The sequence below is a fragment of the Fusarium oxysporum genome, chromosome IV (genome assembly GCF_013085055.1).
Source record: "Fusarium oxysporum Fo47 chromosome IV, complete sequence".
NCBI classification, from domain to species: domain Eukaryota; kingdom Fungi; phylum Ascomycota; class Sordariomycetes; order Hypocreales; family Nectriaceae; genus Fusarium; species Fusarium oxysporum.
In genome coordinates, this window is record NC_072843.1 from 4,313,310 (window position 1) to 4,329,848 (window position 16,539).

Genomic DNA, 16,539 nt, shown 5'->3' on the forward strand with positions numbered 1-16,539 from the left:
TTATTGGAAGCCCTATAACTAGTCAGCTGGCCCCCAGGATATGCGTCCTTTGCAAACGGTTTTCTTACTCTGTTGCATCAGTTACCATGCATCTCTTGGCTGGCGTTGGTGGCTCTTGTGAGTCGACTGAGAGACTCAACAATGTGCCGAGACGGGATAGCAGTATTTCTCTCGAGGAGAGTGCTTATAAGCAGTATGTTGACAGCCTGGTTTGTCGATGGGGACTAATCATTGTGAACAGGGACGATCCTGAGCCTGCAAGGACTCCCCTCGTTCCTCTTGAGAGTCAAAAGATCGAAGACTGCCATGATCCCAACCCAGGACATGGATGTACCCTTCCTATACCCAGTCCCTCCTCTTCACCCTCAGTCGTGGAACCAATAGATGTCTATCTTCAGTGCGGCGAGAGCCTCGAAGCTAGGTTGATAAGGCTCGGAGCGATCCTGTCTCAAGGGAGACAGACACCCGAGCCTGAGAACATATCTCTGTCACCAGAAGCCTCAAGCTGGGATGTTGTCAACATCCCACAAACTCTTGATCGAAAGGTGCCAAGTACTCCTGTACTCCAGCCTACACAGTGCCCCAAGGCGACAAACCTTCAACCAACAACGACGGATCCAGACATTGAGGATGTAGACAGAATGTCCGTCGACTCAAAGTACGTGTCTGATTTGCTTCTATCCGATGTTTCACATGCAGCCAGCGATAGCGCAGACAGCCATAAGGAAGCGATCATTCAGTACCAAAATGCCCCTAAGCGAGCCAGGTGTGTATTATCTATTCTTCTGTTAGTATTGGGCTAACACTTTATAGGCGTGAGGACAGGGCTCGCATTCACAAGGACCTCAAGAAGCGAACCAAGAAGAGAAAAGTCAAGAGCAAGAGTGTATGAGGATGAGGTGGAAAGGACTTACCTGTAGGCTTGTTTGTGTGTGCCTAGACTTTAATGGAAGCAGTTTGTGAATGTATGCATTGTTTCCCCCGCTTCTCCTGCGCACTCCGTCCATGGGCACGAGGTCGTCAACTAAGGAGTCGCAGTAGGTTCAGGCTCCTTATCTTTGACAACATCAATTGTAAGAAGAAAAGAAAAGAAGACCAGAAGAAGCTAAACAAGTCAGTCACACATCACCAACCCCTCAGTGATACATACCAACATGCTGCATAACCCCAAAAGGTGAAGCTCAAACCCTCCAACCAACGCCTTCCCACTCATCATAGTCCGCTGATGTCTCCAAGTCCGAACAGCACCGAGAATTATCGTCCCAATCGAGAAGGAATAACAAGTCATCGCTAAGGGTTTCCCCGTGACGAAGTATCCAAATGCTTGATGTTGACCCTCATGCTGCAGTGAAAACAGCTGTGCAACCAACGTTCCAACCATTGACATGGCGACTGATGTACGAAGATAACCCAGAAACGTTCTCTCGTTGGCTATAACCCCACGTCAGTACTGTTACAACCCTCAACTATATCCCATCCCCTCTGTCGTGCATATCGGAAGCCACAACACAACCCCACGAGCCGAACCACCACACCCGTATGCATTCCCATCTCTCAAACCCACATCACGAGACCCCTTCCCTCATGCCCGTCAAAGATCTTCCTCCAATCTTCTTCCAGTTCCTTCGGTGCACATACCTAGATGATCCCTCGACGCCGAAAAGTCAACCTCACAGCTCACATACTCCCGCCAGAACCTCCCCAGCCTTGACCTCTCCTTCTTCTCCTCCTCCTTCTGCGGCGCAGCGGAGACATCTCCATGCGCGGAGGTGTTGCTGTTTCGGGGCCTTGTATCTGAGTTGTTTCCATCCGACGTCTGAGAAGGGCGACGGGATGGTGGACGATTAGACAGGTCTTGCAGGGAGTACTCTGAGTTTGACCTTGAGCGAAGCATGCTGTGATATGCGCGGGTATAGGAGTCACTAGTCTTGAGTATCAGATTGTTCTTTGATGTTGTGAGATTGGTTTAGTTTACGAGTGTCAATTGTTGTCCAACATGTGCGGATGTCGGCGCGTGTAAGCGGATGCTTCCGACAGCCTTGGGCGCCGAGCCGGCCCCTCTTAGCCGGAGCACCACGGAGCATGGGGGTCCATTAGATGAGCCGGAATATCTGAAACATTACTGAATTGGGACGCAAACATGAGAGTAAACATTATAAGTGAAACATGGCATTTGAAAGACAATTCATCGATATGTAGGCAATTGGTGTTGTTGACAGTAGGAGTTAGTTTACCTCCATATGGCACCCAAACATTCCAACACCTTCAACGTCAATAAACAAACTATACACTATAACAATCTAAACTCAATGATCTGCCTCCGCCTGCATCGGCACTTTTACCGGCTCTCGTACCAAAATCCCCCATTCAGCAGCCCGGAATTATCTCCTAAACCCTATCATCATCCTCTTTTAAGCCAAGGCCCGATATCCTCCCCAAGTGCCGAAACTTCCACATACGGCAACTGCAACGAAAAAAGCACCCTTGCCTTCTATTACATACGTAAAAGTCATAGTTTTTTCTTCTTTAAATACCATAACGGAAGGACTTAGCTGTCTTTCCGAGTTCCCCGGCGGTGCGCTCCGACCGACGTTGGGAATAACGGGCCGCAGACCCGTATTTCCCGATTCGTCCACAAGTGCTATGTCCCAGGCTGTCGGGTTCGCTCCTCGAAGCCCATCATCATACATGAGAATCGTAAGGAGAAATGTCCCTCTCAGCTGAGATTATAAAGATAAGACGATTCACAACATCATGTCACTTTGCATAAAACATGTGAACTTTGATCACTTCTAATATATTATTCATCGCACCACGTGTTTTCTCTTCTTATCTCTCTTCTCCCGGAAGCACCGGTGTCGTCTTCCGCTCTCACGGTCCGTATATACCGGCATCCAGTCTCCCCCGTCTTCTCATCTCTGAAACCAAACCAAAGTTCCCTATTGGGGTTATTCACCGGCCTGTTCAGCCGGTCCGTCTAAATACAGAGGTCAACCCTGCTGCGGGGCTATCTCTGCTACTGCTTATTAGTGAGCGGATGCCTATCTCGACGGATGCACATTGAATCCTTGTTCCCTGCGATCGCGAGCTTAAGTCAACCGATTGTGCTTTTTTGCTTATCCCGTTCGCCTCATGTTACTTGGCTGCAGATGACCTTATGTGCCGCTCGCGTACGTTGCTTGCAGATGGGATGGTATAAGGGAGGCTGCTATCACATTTTGGGTTCTCGTTGATACACACTCTTCTTTTCGTACCTCGGTTCCACTTGCCTGTGCTGTCTTTGTTCAACTTTGTATATCAGACGTGAAGCACGGCGTAGCAAGACAACACCATACGTGACGATTCTGACATTTGTGGTAGCACAATGAACGACTCAAACACCCCTTCTACTCCCGATACGGAGTACTCTCCTCCATGTAGTCCCCAGCAAAAGATTCAGCATCTGAGAGATACTCGCTCTGCAGCAAGAGAGAAGCTGGCAAGGCTGACGCTGGTGGAAAAGGCATGAGTTGTTGGTTCTTTGAGTGGTCATACACTAACCCTTCTAGGTCTCACTCCTCACAGCCGCAGACTTTTGGAGAACAAAAGCTATTCCTGAGAAGGGAATCCCTTCAATCAAGACAACTGATGGTCCCAATGGCGCTCGCGGTGGTATCTTTGTTGGCGGCACCAAGGTCAGTGATATTCCTCCAACATCACAAACATAACTGAAACAGAATATGTAGGCCGCATTGTTCCCCTGTGGTATCTCACTCGCAGCAACATGGAATAAAGATCTTCTCTACCAAGTCGGACAGCATCTAGCGCTCGAAGTTCGAGCTCGATCAGCAGAAATGCTTCTCGCTCCAACAGTCTGCATGCACCGCCATCCTCTCGGCGGTCGAAACTTCGAGTCTTTCTCCGAAGACCCCCTTCTCACTGGAAAATTGGCTGCGCAGTACATCAAGGGTCTTCAAGACAGAGGCGTTGCAGCGACCATCAAGCGTAAACACCATTAATGGCATAATTTGGGGCGAGTGTGCTGACATGGCGATAGATTTTGTTGGAAATGAGCAAGAGACCAACAGGTTGACGATAGATTCGCTCATCACTGGACGTCCTCTTCGGGAAATTTACCTGAAACCATTTGAGATTGCTGTTCGAGAGGCTAACCCCTGGGCTGTCATGACTTCGTACAACCTCATCAACGGCGTCCATGCTGATCTGAACAAGCACACATTGAAAGACATCCTCCGAGGAGAGTGGGGATACGAGGGGTAAACCGAAGCATCCTATACCGTGGAACAACACTGACTTGTCGCAGAACCGTGGTTTCCGACTGGGGAGGCATCAACTCATCAATCGAATCCGTGGAAGCAGGATGCGACATCGAATTCCCCTACTCCTCAAAATGGCGTCTGGACAAGCTCGTCACAGCCGTCAATGAGGGTCGCATTTCCATCGAGGACATTAACCAAGCAGCTGAGAACGTACTTACGCTCGTAGAACGACTCAAGGGAGGTAATATGTCGCCCGAGGCGCCCGAGCGGGAAGATGACCGCGAGGAAACCAGGGAACTCATCCGAATTGCTGGCCATGAAGGTCTCACGCTTCTCAAGAACGACGGTGGCATCCTTCCTTTGTGTCCCCAATCTACCAAGGTCGCTGTTATTGGACCGAACGCGAATCGACATATTGCGGGTGGTGGTGGAAGTGCAAGTCTGAACCCGTACTACAACACCATTCCACTTGACAGCATCCGAAAGGTATCCAAGCAGAAAGTCTCGTTCGCCCAAGGTTGTCATATCCACAAGTGGCTTCCCGTCGCATCTGAGTACTGCACGGAACAGTCGGGCAAGCCAGGGGTTCACATCGACTGGTATGCGGGTGACAAGTTTGAGGGCAACCCAGTAGTGAAGCAACGCCGAACGAACACAGATCTCTTCCTCTGGGACTCAGCACCCCTGAGCGAAGTCGGTCCTGAATGGTCTGCCGTGGCCACGACGTATCTCATGCCGAGGACAACAGGAAAACACACCATCAGCTTCATGAGCGTTGGACCCGGAAAGCTCTTCATAAATGACAAGTTGGTTCTCGATCTATGGGACTGGACCGAAGAAGGCGAGGCGATGTTTGATGGGTCGATCGACTACCTCGTTGATGTCGATATGGAAGCCGACAAAGCTGTTGAGCTTCGCGTGGAGATGACGAATGAACTGCGTCCCATTTCGAAGCAGAAGCAGTTCGGCATTACGCACAAATACGGCGGTTGTCGCATCGGATATAAGGAGCAAGATCAGGTGGATTATATCCAGCAAGCGGTCCAGACAGCTCTTGACGCAGATGTCGCTGTTGTTATTGTTGGAGTTGATGCCGAGTGGGAGTCTGAGGGGTATGATCGTCAGACAATGGATCTTCCTGCCGATGGAAACCAGGACAGGCTTATCGAAGCTGTCGTCAAGGCTAACCCAAAGACCGTTGTCATCAACCAATCTGGTAGCCCGGTACATATGCCATGGGTCGATCGAGTGCCTGTGATTCTTCAGGGATGGTACCAAGGGCAAGAAGCGGGCAATGCTCTGGCGGATGTCCTCTTCGGTATTGAGAACCCGAGTGGCAAGCTCCCAGTAAGTGATCTTGACCCGTAGTTTATTCCCCGCTGACCCGGAACAGAGTACGTTCCCCAAGCGCATCGAGCATACCCCAGCGTGGCACACATGGCCCGGCGAGAACCACAAAGTACTATACGGCGAAGGCCTCTACATCGGATACCGACACTACGATCATGCCAAGATCGAGCCTCTGTTCCCCTTTGGCCATGGCCTCTCCTACACAACCTTCGAATACGGCCGGCCCGAGATCTCAACGAAAACCCTGACTCCTGATGGCGAGATCAAGATCACCCTCGCCATCTCCAACATCGGGGCCCGCGCTGGTGCAGAAATCGTGCAGCTCTACGTCCACGATGAGAAGAGTCGATTGCCACGACCTGAAAAGGAACTTGTGGCGTTTGAGAAGGTGTTCCTTGAAGCTGAGGAGACAAGGCATATCACCATCAAGTTGGATAAGTACGCTGTCGGGTATTATGACGAGACTGTTCCTGGATGGATCGCTGAGGAGGGCGCTTTCAAAGTGCTGATTGGAGCGTCGAGTACGGATATCAGGTAAGTTCCTTTGACGTAATTGGGGACGTGCGCTAATCGTGTAGGCAATCGACGAGGTTCAATGTGAAGGAATCATTTACTTGGGTGTTTTGAAGAGATAACGGGGGAGCATGATTCGTAAGGAATTCGACGATGGAAGAGAATCGAGATGGTACCAGCTATTCTTCCAGTCTAGGCGTCGAGATACCGTGAGCAGATTTCTAAGAAAATGTTGTCGCACATTTGTGAAGCTTCTGTCGTCCGATTGTAAACTGTCCCTAAGTCCGCATCAGATCACTTTCTAAGCGTCCCCTACCGAAGTCACGGCGCCCATCAGAGAAGTTGTATTTGCACGTCACATTAAGTATGGGTTCATGAAGTGCTAGCTTTTGTTCAAAGAGGCCATTGAATCCCTTGACAAGTCCAAGGCCAAGGGTCGTGTCCCAGTGTTATTCTCATTCTGTTCTTGTATACGTGTTAGGCCAAGACTTCATCTGCGGTTGAGAAAATGGACATACCTCGTGTATCAAAATTACACTGCCAACGTGCTCTGGCCATGCACGTCGGCGGTTGCGCATGTATCAAGTCTCTGCATTTTCTCATCCAGTACTATTGTCCATCCCATGATTTTCGACTCGTCTCGCTCAATCGCGCTCCTCACGATCCTTGCCCTCGGGGCTACGACTCCTGCTTCGTCCTCTGTTCCGTCCACCAGCGCCTCGTCCACGCCCAGGTTTGCCTGGCGGAGGTCGCACGAACGCAAAGTCCACCGAGATCGTCTGGTCGAGCAGCTTCTGGTTATGCGCACCATCAATAGCAGCGCGGGCCTCCTCCAGTGTCGTGTACTCAATAAGCGCGTATCCCTAAGCAACCCACTGTATCAGCAATCCATCCTGCCATGTTCAATGTGTTTTCGCGCTTACCTTTACGTAACCGCTTCTTCGGTCGAGGTTCAGGTGCATGTTCTTGATCTCGCCGTACTCTCCGAAAAGATCTTGTAGGGCTTCCTCGTCTGCTTCTTCGTGGACGTTTGTTACGACGATGATCCAGCCTTCGATGGAGCGGACGGCTGTGGCTTTGGTGTGTGTTTGCATGTCGGATTCGTTTCGCGCCGGGGGAGGGGGAGAGCCCGCCTCAACATCAACTTCCATTTCCACGTCGGCCATTTTGTCTGATTGTGGTCTGAGGGAGAGAAATTCGGTATATAGCGAGGAGAGTGTTGTTGTTTGCTTGAGTAACGGGAGCTACCTGCCAGAGTGCAGAGTTCAATGTGGAATTGAAATTGATATCACGTGACGCGAGCAATGAGACCGAAAGCATTCATGTTCGAATCATCAATTAATCTATTGGAGGTCTTGGTCTCGAGCTTTCTGCAGTTTATGGACATTGGAATGCTGACTTTGAGCTGTTCTACATGAAATCATGGTGTTTGGCATTTCCATCAAATTTGACATTCTGGATCCTCAGGCACGAACGAGTCGAGGATGTCATCCATCAGCATGAGTCACTCGCCGAGAACTCCAAAGAATTTGCAGCGTCTACGATGCCTCCCCGACTCGCCTGCTTGGCCCAGTCGCCTATTCACCAGAAGATGCCCACATTCACAGTTGCAGCAGAAATGCCTTGCGCGAACAAATGTTTGTTGTATTGTGACAACTGACACCGGACGCCGAGTAGAGTCGTAGTGCTTCTTCGCCATTTCCTTTTTATTTTTTCGTAAGGGGGCTCAGCCTATCTTGCGACCCTGACCCAATCCATCACATCATCCCATTACTGAGTGAAGCCAACCATTGTTGTGTTGAACCGTGTCCGTAAGCCAACATTCCCGATACCGCAATTCCTGTCGATTTGACGAGTCGTTTATGAGCCGGGGTTGGGGTTCATCTGCATCCGCATCGTCAGCGCCTGTACCTGTGTGTGATTCTCCTGCATCGAGTCTGCTCACCTTTCTCTTGCCACCAGTGAGGGTAACGTTGACAAAGCGACGGGTGTACTTGAGGCGCTTGAGAGCACGACCCTTGGGGGTCTTGGTCTTCTCCTGCTTCTCAACCTGTAGGATCGCGATGGTTAGTGATCGAGTTTCGTCGGATTTTCGATGTCGGAGCGTCGTCGTACCTTAGGAGTCTGAGACTTGACCTTGCCTGCGAGAATGTTAGCGACGACGAAAGAGAGAAATGTCGTGAGGGCGGGCGCAACGTACCGGCACGGGCAAGAGATCCGTGAACTTTACCCATGATGAATGATGTGCTTGGTGGTGATGTGGATGGTAGAGTCGAACGGCTGGCTGAAAGCGCGGTAAGATTTTTGGGTCAATTTGGCAAGTGTGTGGGCGGGAAAGAGCTACCCTCACGTGAGCGGGGATAAGATGCCCTCTCGGAAGAACTGGGTCCGAGTGGCGGAATAGGACGCTTATGTAATGAATGAGCTTGGAGAGAATCGTCCGCAGGGCAGCGACAGGCCTACAATGGCCATGCAACAGCCTGAAATTTTACTGTTTGCTTCTGATGACTTTCAATTGATCTCAGCGATTATCTCGTGCTAACTTTTCGTCAAATCAGTTTCTCTGTCGCGGCTTGGAGAATGTCGTGTGACGTCATTGGGTAATGAAGCTGGCGGGTTGAGTTGGAACAGGTCTTAACGATATGGTGAAAAATGCTGATTTCATTGTAGTGCCAGGCTTCCTCTTTCAATACTGAATGCTGTTGTTTCATCAACTAGCACAGCAGTTATGGTTTGGTGTAAAGGTTACATCGTGTTATTTGGGCACGCAGGTACAAGATGTTGTGTGGCTCGACATCGTGTTAGTGGCCATTCTGCTGGTCATTGAACATTTTGGGCGTAATAAGGGCTTACATCTGCTTCTTGGCTGCAGTATTGAGGTTCAAGTCGTCCTCAGCAACGACCGAGCAATCATGGTCTCTGGCGTAGAAAATCTGCAATCATGACATACAAGACATCCTATTTCCATCAACCCGGAACCAACTTGGAATTAAGTTGACTATTCGATGCAGTTCAGTTGTATTACGCATGCATTATGTCCAGCTACACACTCTTCTGACTTTGAAACCATATGTAACCAAAACAAAGAAGGGCTTGGTATTAGAAATGGGATTTTGACTGGCTCGGAAGCCCGTGCGAATGGTGCAACAATTGAACATTCTCGTCCCTCGACCTCGGCGTAGGGTAAGTCTCACCTCGAAATCGCTCCATCTAACCGTCCCACCAGCTTAACCCCACTGTCTGGTCCTCCATCATTAAGCAAATGCGGACATCTATTAAAATCTCAATCAAGGATATCATTGACTTACATATCTAATTTGGGCGCTTCATCCATGGTCCATCCATAATGACTTGCATCGCGTTGGCCGTCGACAAAAAGCACAAGAGTGGATGTTTTTGCTATATTTACACAGAGCCCCAGATTCTTGCAGGGTCCAAGTCGCGGACATGGGGATGCGAGAATACGAGAGGACATGAGGCCACGGCCACTGAGACCTGAACCTGACGGAAATCTTTCCAGAAAGGAACTGAGACCTTGCCAATGTTTTAGACGGATCGTATTTTCCCGAAGACCATTTAGGGAGCTGATCGATGCCGAACCGTACTGTCTGAGGCTGGCAATTGATTCAATCACTTCTGGACGCTTGGTGGTTGGAATTGAACCTAATTATCTTATCTCGCGGAGAGTTCAGGGTGAGTGGAAGACATGATTTAGAATATAGTCTCTGAGACTGCTATCCAACGTTGCCTCAATCGTTTCAGGCCAAGCTCGTCGTTGGGCTATATCCGTTCCACCGTCTAACCTTCCAGCCCCAGATGCACGGCCCCAACCATCCCGATCAATTACACAGAAACTCTAGGCGATGAGAAACAAGACACTGGTTGGTAGATCACATCATCGCGCAGCTAAAGTCTGTTTGTTAGCTTGCACGATACTTTAGCTATCTCTGATAGCGGGGTGGTTGGATCATGTCATCAGCCCTCTGATTGCTTCCCGCTGCCATCCATTTAATGGGCAGAGGGCTGGGACAATTACACCATTTGGCTCAAAGGATCGGGGGAATAATTAGAGAGAACAGGCCTGCCACGTTGTGCTACACTTGATGCAGAGTTTTATCGTTATCATCCAGCCTCCATCGCGCATAAGCGGTTCATGTTACCGGCCAGCCCCTCCTCCCAGCTAGCTTCTACCCGCACGCTTCCTTCCGAAAAGCAAAGTAGAAAAGACCTAAACGAGCTTCCATGCAGAACGGCTAAACCCCAGAACGTCAATTGCCTCAGCCGATGAGTTCGTATCCTTCCATACTGAGACATAGTTTCTATTCGTGTCATTGCCTTATATTGCGGGATGGTTCCATTGAGCGTGCTGCTATTTTTGGTGACCCCTGTTAGTCTAAAAAAGGATTCGCTCTGTAAGGCCATCGTGGATCACTCCCGCAGGTGCCGAACCAATGGCCCCGCGATTCGGGCCATGACACTTCAGCCACGCACGTCTTTAGTGCCCACCTCGTCAGTTCGTATTCTAAACCCACTGCTTGATTCTTACGAGCATCTTGCAGCTGAGGGTTTGAGTCTAGCTGAGGAGGTGGGAGAGTGAGGGGAAGAATTGGGAAGCATCAATGGTGATATCGAGGGACAGTTCAAACAGAATAGCCAGTAATAATTGAGAATCATTATGGATGCAAACATTGTTGGGTTGTCTTGCAGTCATTAACCCCAGTCAGGCTCTCAATGGACCATGTCCAATACTCCAGAAATCGATGCCGCCATCCCGCAATGACAATCGCATCACGCACACAAACAGGCCTGATCCATTATCGCTAGGTTGAGATATCATGATCCTTGGCCCAGACCGTCCCGCTACTCAGCTGGTTTGGGACTGGCCATCTGCAACTAGTCAAAACTACTGTAAGCCCAGAAAAAGAACTGCCAACCTGCAACTGGGATATCGGCATCTTTTGCTTGCTTGATTCTAAGCTTGTTTGATTGATTGCCTGACACTGCTTGGCCGGGCCACTCCAGATACAAACCTCAACTCGGGGAGCGGAATTGTCTGGAATTTTCTATTTCCACTGACTCTTCCTCCAACACTTAATCTCCCTTGCCCGTCTTCACATCCATCCCTGTTTCTCCCCTTCTAATTTATCTCTTACATATCCATGTAAATGGGTGCATGTTGTTGAGCCCAACCAACGTTGCATCCTCCCGTACCTGACCTCACTCTACCTCACCGATAACGCTTCTGCTCCTGTGTCACCATATTACAGAGCAATTCCCTCTCACTCATCCCGCCTTCTTTTATTCCCCGCTTGTACAACAGTAAGAAGAAAAAAGTCGGGGGTGATTTCTAGCTCGTCTCATCTCGTCTTGAGTCAATCCCACCACATCACGAGATACCCGCATCTTTTGCCCACCGCCTTTGCAACGACTCACAACCGCATCCGTTGCGTTTCTCACTCAAAATCTCCCGCATTCGTTGGGATTTCTCAAATTGTTCAGAAGGAAAAGAAGGGAAAAGTCGAATTGGAATGAGAAGATTCCAAGCAAATTACCAATAAAACACCAACCGAGACATCATCACCCGCTTTTGACCTTAGCTCCCGATAGCATCTTGCTCCGAACGCGGCGCAACAGAGCAATTTCTGGGCGCATTCGGTCATATTTACACAAACGCGAACACCCGCGAAAATAAGCAGAGAAACTGTTCTCAGATTTATTATTATTGCGCTTACCTGCAGCAATCAGCTTCACCCCACCTTGTCCAACCCAACTCACCCGCAATTTCTCCCGATATTTCTTGTTTCACAGAACCTTTGCCACGCTCCCCCGCCAATTTCAGGTCAATGGTTATCTTGAGCGTGTAAAAAGACCAAATCAGAAGCAGAAAAGCTTTTATCATGCTCCTCGCTGCTCAAGCGCCTCAAGGGCGCTCTCGCTCAAATAGCTTGCAGCAAATGCTCGATCTGGAAAAGAAGCTCAATGTAAGCACAGAAACTGGCGGGATTCTGGAGGGTTTGGCTGACGTACTCACACAGTTTCAGCGAACACATCAAGGCTCTGTGCCTCCATCTCCGGCATGCACTGATAGCAGTGGCTCAGTACCACCCAGTCCAGGCCACCCTCCTCGTCGTTTTGAATTGGTGCCGAAGGATAAGAAAGGTCCTACACCTGTTCGAAACTACTCCGCTGTTCCTCCTCCGCTCTTCTCAGCTCCTGAGCGCTCAGAGTCGCCAAACATGATCCCCCGAAAGCCCGTTGGAAAGAATCTTTCTCAATCATCCTCATCGGAGCAGCTCAAAGACGACAAGCCCGCTCACAAGACCGTGGCGTTCATGTTCCCCCCTGATGTGGAAGAGCAGCGCTCTGTGTGTCAATCACCCACTTGGGAAGCATACGAGCGTCAGAAGAAGGAGAAGAAAGAAGAGAAGCGAAAGGAGCTCCAGCGAAAAGAGGAAGAGAAACGAAAGGCGAAGGAGAAGGAACAAGAATTAGCCATGAACCAAGCTCTCGAAGAAGCTTGGAAGAACGCTCCCAAGCCTCGCGGTCGAAAATTGAGCAAACCTCAACCGCCGCCTCCGTCCCTTGGAACTCAAGGACGCAGCACAACTGAGCCGCCTCAAACCACACAGAAGCGACGATCTCGCTCGTCGAGCTTATTGGGATTCTCGATTGGTAGAAACAACGACGATCCTGAAGAGCCCAGACGCAGTCGCTCCAGCTCGCTTACCTCCATCTTCCGCAAGTCATTCGAGATCAAGCGTGCTTCATTCGATGAGACCAGCGCTACTGGTTTCTTGGGCGGCAAGAAGCTTGAGAAGAAGAAGGAGGATTTCCACCAGAAAGTCCTCGAGGACCAGGCCAAGGGTGATAGCAGGGTCCATCCGGCTATGCGAAAGTCGTTCCTGGGCCATGGGTCATTCACACCCCTCAAGGTCAATCCCCTACAGAAAGAGGAAGATGCCAAACGAAGAGCGTACCCGCCTATCTCGATCAACACATCCGGAGCGAGGGGTCAATCGAAACCGCCCAAGTCGCCCAATCGAAGGGGTTCAGTCAATATCTACCTGTGGAGCGCCCGAGCTCGACGTGGTTCTGTCAGTGATGATTGTGCAGTCGCCGACACGGACGATGAGGGTGATCAGAACACCGCGCATACACCCGACAGCGAGATCTTGTATAACAAAGCCCAAGGTCTGAACAGACGAGGCGGTCTTTATATCAAGAAGGATGAGGGCTCGACCAAAGACGGCGAACAAGGCGTCACACCTCGCTCTTCAAACCAGAGCATGAAACAAGCCGTCAAGCCCAAAGACACCGAAAAACCTCCCCAGCAAGATACAATCACCGTCTCCCGCCCCCCAATAACAACCTCAACACAACCCCAACCCCGACGCTCATCAACAGCATCAGGCCTTTCCATCCCTCCAACACCTCCCAGAAGAAGCTCAAAGCGAGGATCTCTCACACTCCTCACACGACTCAACCACAACCAACCAGCGTCCGATGAAGCCAAGAGCGCCCCGGTCGAGTCATCAAAGTCCAAGGAGAAGCTGTTCAGACATAATCCCCCGAGCATCCGTTATGAACAGACTTCGCCGGGTGTGCGACCAAAACCGATCACTGCTGATTCAGAACCCACTGTGCCCACGAAATGGAAGTTTAAGGATGCTGCCAAGAGTGCGTTCAGCAGAGGTCATTCTGCGCAGAGCTCGGTTTCTTCGACGATGAGTAAGGAGAGTACTTCTTCTAAGATGAGCACTGCATCTTCTGTTGGGCCGCCTGTGCCACCAAAGACGGATTTGCCAGTGTCGAAGGGATTGACTGGTGCTAATGATGCCCCCATTCGTACGCAGCACGTTCATGCTCCGGTCAAGCATCTCACCCCAGGAACTACACGCTCACCAACTGGTCGTCGACCTACTACAAGCTCATCAGAGTCCTCATATTCCGATGGGATCCAAACCGTATCTCCCATGAGCACACCACACACATCCCCTCCCCAGTCCGAAATGGGCCACTCCCCCAACATCGCAACCATCAAACCCTCAATGCACGCAACCGCCGGCCCCGTCAGTCCCTACTGGTCCTACACAAACTCCCCCCAAATGGCGCCCATCGATCGTTTCGACACCAACCCCTCCGACCCCGAAATCGATCCCATCCAAGAAGCAGCCAACAGAGTAATGGAAGCCTTCTCAAACGCCAACCTCCGCAGCTCAACACCCCGCCGAACACCCGTCTCCTCCGACGAGACAAGCTTCGCCTCAACACCAACATACCCCCCTCTCAAGCACAAACCCCGAAGCAAAGGACGCCTGCGCTCCGTTCAGAGCGGCCATAGATCGACCGTCTCCGACCCGGAAGCAACAATCAAGACGCTCCGACGCCAATCGAACCTAGAGCATCAGAATCACGGCGAACCAAGCGCCAAGATGTTTGTCGAGTGCTGCGCTTGCATGCGCTACCATGATATGCCAAGCAGACTCTACGAAGCCATGTCCAACCCCGATGGTGTACTGAGCGCTGGCTCAACAGATTTTGCGGGGAGCGTTACCATGACGGTGAAGTGTCCTTGGTGCAAGCATGAGATGAGCACAAAGTGCTGCGCTGGATTCGCAGCCATGGTGTACATCAAAGAGAGATTTCACTAAGTTATGTTCTCGACGAACATTTTCTTCTTCTGTTTGTCTATAGACAAATATTGCACGACGCAATTCGTTTTCTTGTTTACTACAGAATCGGCGTGGATGGAAAAAAAGACACAGTTAATCTGAATAGTGTACAGGTTGCTTGGCTATAACAAGAACCATGGGAAATATTGTATTTAGTTTTTTGACGAAAGTTGTAACGAGTCACGACATGATGAATATAAGAAACTATTATTCAACAAACTCACAGGGTCTTGTCTGGACCCCTTGTTTGACGTCACATCCACTTTTCCCCTCTCCAAAGTCTAGCCTTTAAAAGGCTCTTCTTGGCAACGAGTCTATCGTTAAACTAAAGTTTGTTGAAAGCGAACACCTTCCCGTCCAAGAATAGACTGTAAATCACGATATCGAATGGCGGAGAAACGTGGTGGTGTCTGTTCTCAACGCCAAGACTGCAGTGCGATGACGGGCATGAGGTGAGACAATCTTCTAGAAACGACAAAAAAGCAAGAATAGAGCATGTGAGATAGAATTGAATAACCTGTTGCTGTAATGCAGAGTTTCTTGCAATTGGATGTCGGGAATATCCTGCTTGGAGGGTTTGCGCGGCTGTGACGTCAGGATAAGCAGGGATCCGACGATGCCAGGTTTTTGAAGATGCAGATTCAAGAAATACCAATATCTACGTCAATTCAAGAGGGGGAATCCTCATATCACTCACTCTCATCATCTTCGTCTCCGTCAATTGTGAATCTTATCTCAACCAACTCACCTTATCACAAAATCTCTTACCAAACTACAACCTCTCACTAAACCACCACCACCACCATCAAAATGGGCGAACCAAAGAAGGGAACAATCAAGTACCGCAACAAAGAGGGCACCCTCGACGCCTCCGCCCTTCTCTGGCGCGCCCTAACATCCGAAAAGCCAGAGATCATGCGCAAATACATCACCAAGGACGCCGTCCTCTGCGAACCAGACCAAAAGGTGTACTCACCCCGCACCGAGCCCTCTCTGGATGAATACATGGAGGACGGCTACGAGCCATGGACGGCATACAAGATCCACGACGAGCCTGAGTTCGTAGAGATCGACCTCATGGCTTCAGCGCTCAACTACCGCGTCACTGCGTGGAAGCTCCAGAATGGAGAGATGTTGGCGACGGAGGCTTGGTGTCATAGCGTCTTCAGACAGGGACCCGGAGGTGATTGGAAGTGCTGTCTTCATCATATGGCCAAGGTCTAACAAGACCTAGAGTGTTTAAGGTGTTGGGGATTGGCGAATTGGGTTTTTGGAGACTGTTTCTAAGCTATGTTAATTAACGAGGTTAACGTTATCACAACCTACATTACTTTCTCAACCATGCATCACTTAGTCAAGCGAAGTTCACGCCAAGCTTTCCCAACTTCAGCTTAACAGCGATAACTAATAAACAGAGTTTCTAATTGTCAAGATTAGCTCGCTCACCCTTGTCCGATAGGTAATAGTAACAACAACCGGGACCGCCTCCCGGATGCATTAAACTCGACGGTTGGGGAGACAGAGTTAAGTTGAGTTGAGCGCCAAGGGATCCCTCAGGCGGGGGAGGGGCCCTTTATCTCCCCCTCGTGCATCCAAGAGATGTTCTCTTTTCTGAATATGGTCGCGTGCGTATTATTCTGTATCTCTCACGAAAGGCCATTGGCGAGTAGAGTCAAGATGGTGGCTGTCGATCAGGCTGAACGAGAAATCCTGCACGTTGACACTTCCTCGAGCAAGGATTGACA

At 50.1% G+C, this 16,539-nt stretch overlaps 6 protein-coding genes across 6 annotated transcripts; 4 read left to right on the forward strand and 2 right to left on the reverse strand.

Moving 5' to 3' along the window:
- Positions 1-86: 86 nt before the first annotated feature.
- FOBCDRAFT_200846 (uncharacterized protein) lies at positions 87-892 on the forward strand (the record flags this gene model as incomplete). The annotated part of the gene is made up of 2 exons (XM_059608980.1): positions 87-766; positions 814-892. The coding sequence occupies 2 exons, from the start codon at positions 87-89 to the stop codon at positions 890-892; spliced, it is 759 nt and encodes a 252-aa protein (XP_059464766.1).
- Positions 893-3,364: 2,472 nt separating this feature from the next.
- Positions 3,365-6,236, forward strand: FOBCDRAFT_292538 (glycoside hydrolase superfamily; the record flags this gene model as incomplete). The annotated part of the gene is made up of 7 exons (XM_054704353.2): positions 3,365-3,493; positions 3,549-3,674; positions 3,726-3,984; positions 4,037-4,256; positions 4,304-5,606; positions 5,653-6,143; positions 6,188-6,236. 7 exons carry the CDS (start codon positions 3,365-3,367, stop codon positions 6,234-6,236), a joined length of 2,577 nt encoding a protein of 858 aa, XP_054560328.2.
- A 122-nt stretch (positions 6,237-6,358) lies between these two features.
- FOBCDRAFT_222109 (uncharacterized protein) lies at positions 6,359-7,387 on the reverse strand. Its single transcript, XM_031178055.3, has 3 exons — positions 7,046-7,387; positions 6,641-6,985; positions 6,359-6,587 (listed from the first exon to the last, which is right to left on the reverse strand). The coding sequence occupies exons 1-2, from the start codon at positions 7,286-7,288 to the stop codon at positions 6,767-6,769; spliced, it is 462 nt and encodes a 153-aa protein (XP_031043942.2). The 5' UTR covers positions 7,289-7,387; the 3' UTR covers positions 6,359-6,587; positions 6,641-6,766.
- A 514-nt stretch (positions 7,388-7,901) lies between these two features.
- On the reverse strand, positions 7,902-8,513 carry FOBCDRAFT_32656 (ribosomal protein S30). Its single transcript, XM_031178054.2, has 4 exons — positions 8,323-8,513; positions 8,238-8,263; positions 8,068-8,172; positions 7,902-8,006 (listed from the first exon to the last, which is right to left on the reverse strand). Exons 1-4 carry the CDS (start codon positions 8,354-8,356, stop codon positions 7,983-7,985), a joined length of 189 nt encoding a protein of 62 aa, XP_031043941.1. The 5' UTR covers positions 8,357-8,513; the 3' UTR covers positions 7,902-7,982.
- A 3,506-nt stretch (positions 8,514-12,019) lies between these two features.
- FOBCDRAFT_200849 (uncharacterized protein) lies at positions 12,020-14,773 on the forward strand (the record flags this gene model as incomplete). The annotated part of the gene is made up of 1 exon (XM_059608981.1): positions 12,020-14,773. The coding sequence occupies one exon, from the start codon at positions 12,020-12,022 to the stop codon at positions 14,771-14,773; it is 2,754 nt and encodes a 917-aa protein (XP_059464767.1).
- Positions 14,774-15,455: 682 nt separating this feature from the next.
- Positions 15,456-16,326, forward strand: FOBCDRAFT_32702 (uncharacterized protein). Its single transcript, XM_054704354.2, has one exon. The coding sequence runs from the start codon at positions 15,605-15,607 to the stop codon at positions 16,016-16,018; it is 414 nt and encodes a 137-aa protein (XP_054560329.1). The 5' UTR covers positions 15,456-15,604; the 3' UTR covers positions 16,019-16,326.
- The last annotated feature ends 213 nt before the right edge of the window (positions 16,327-16,539 follow it).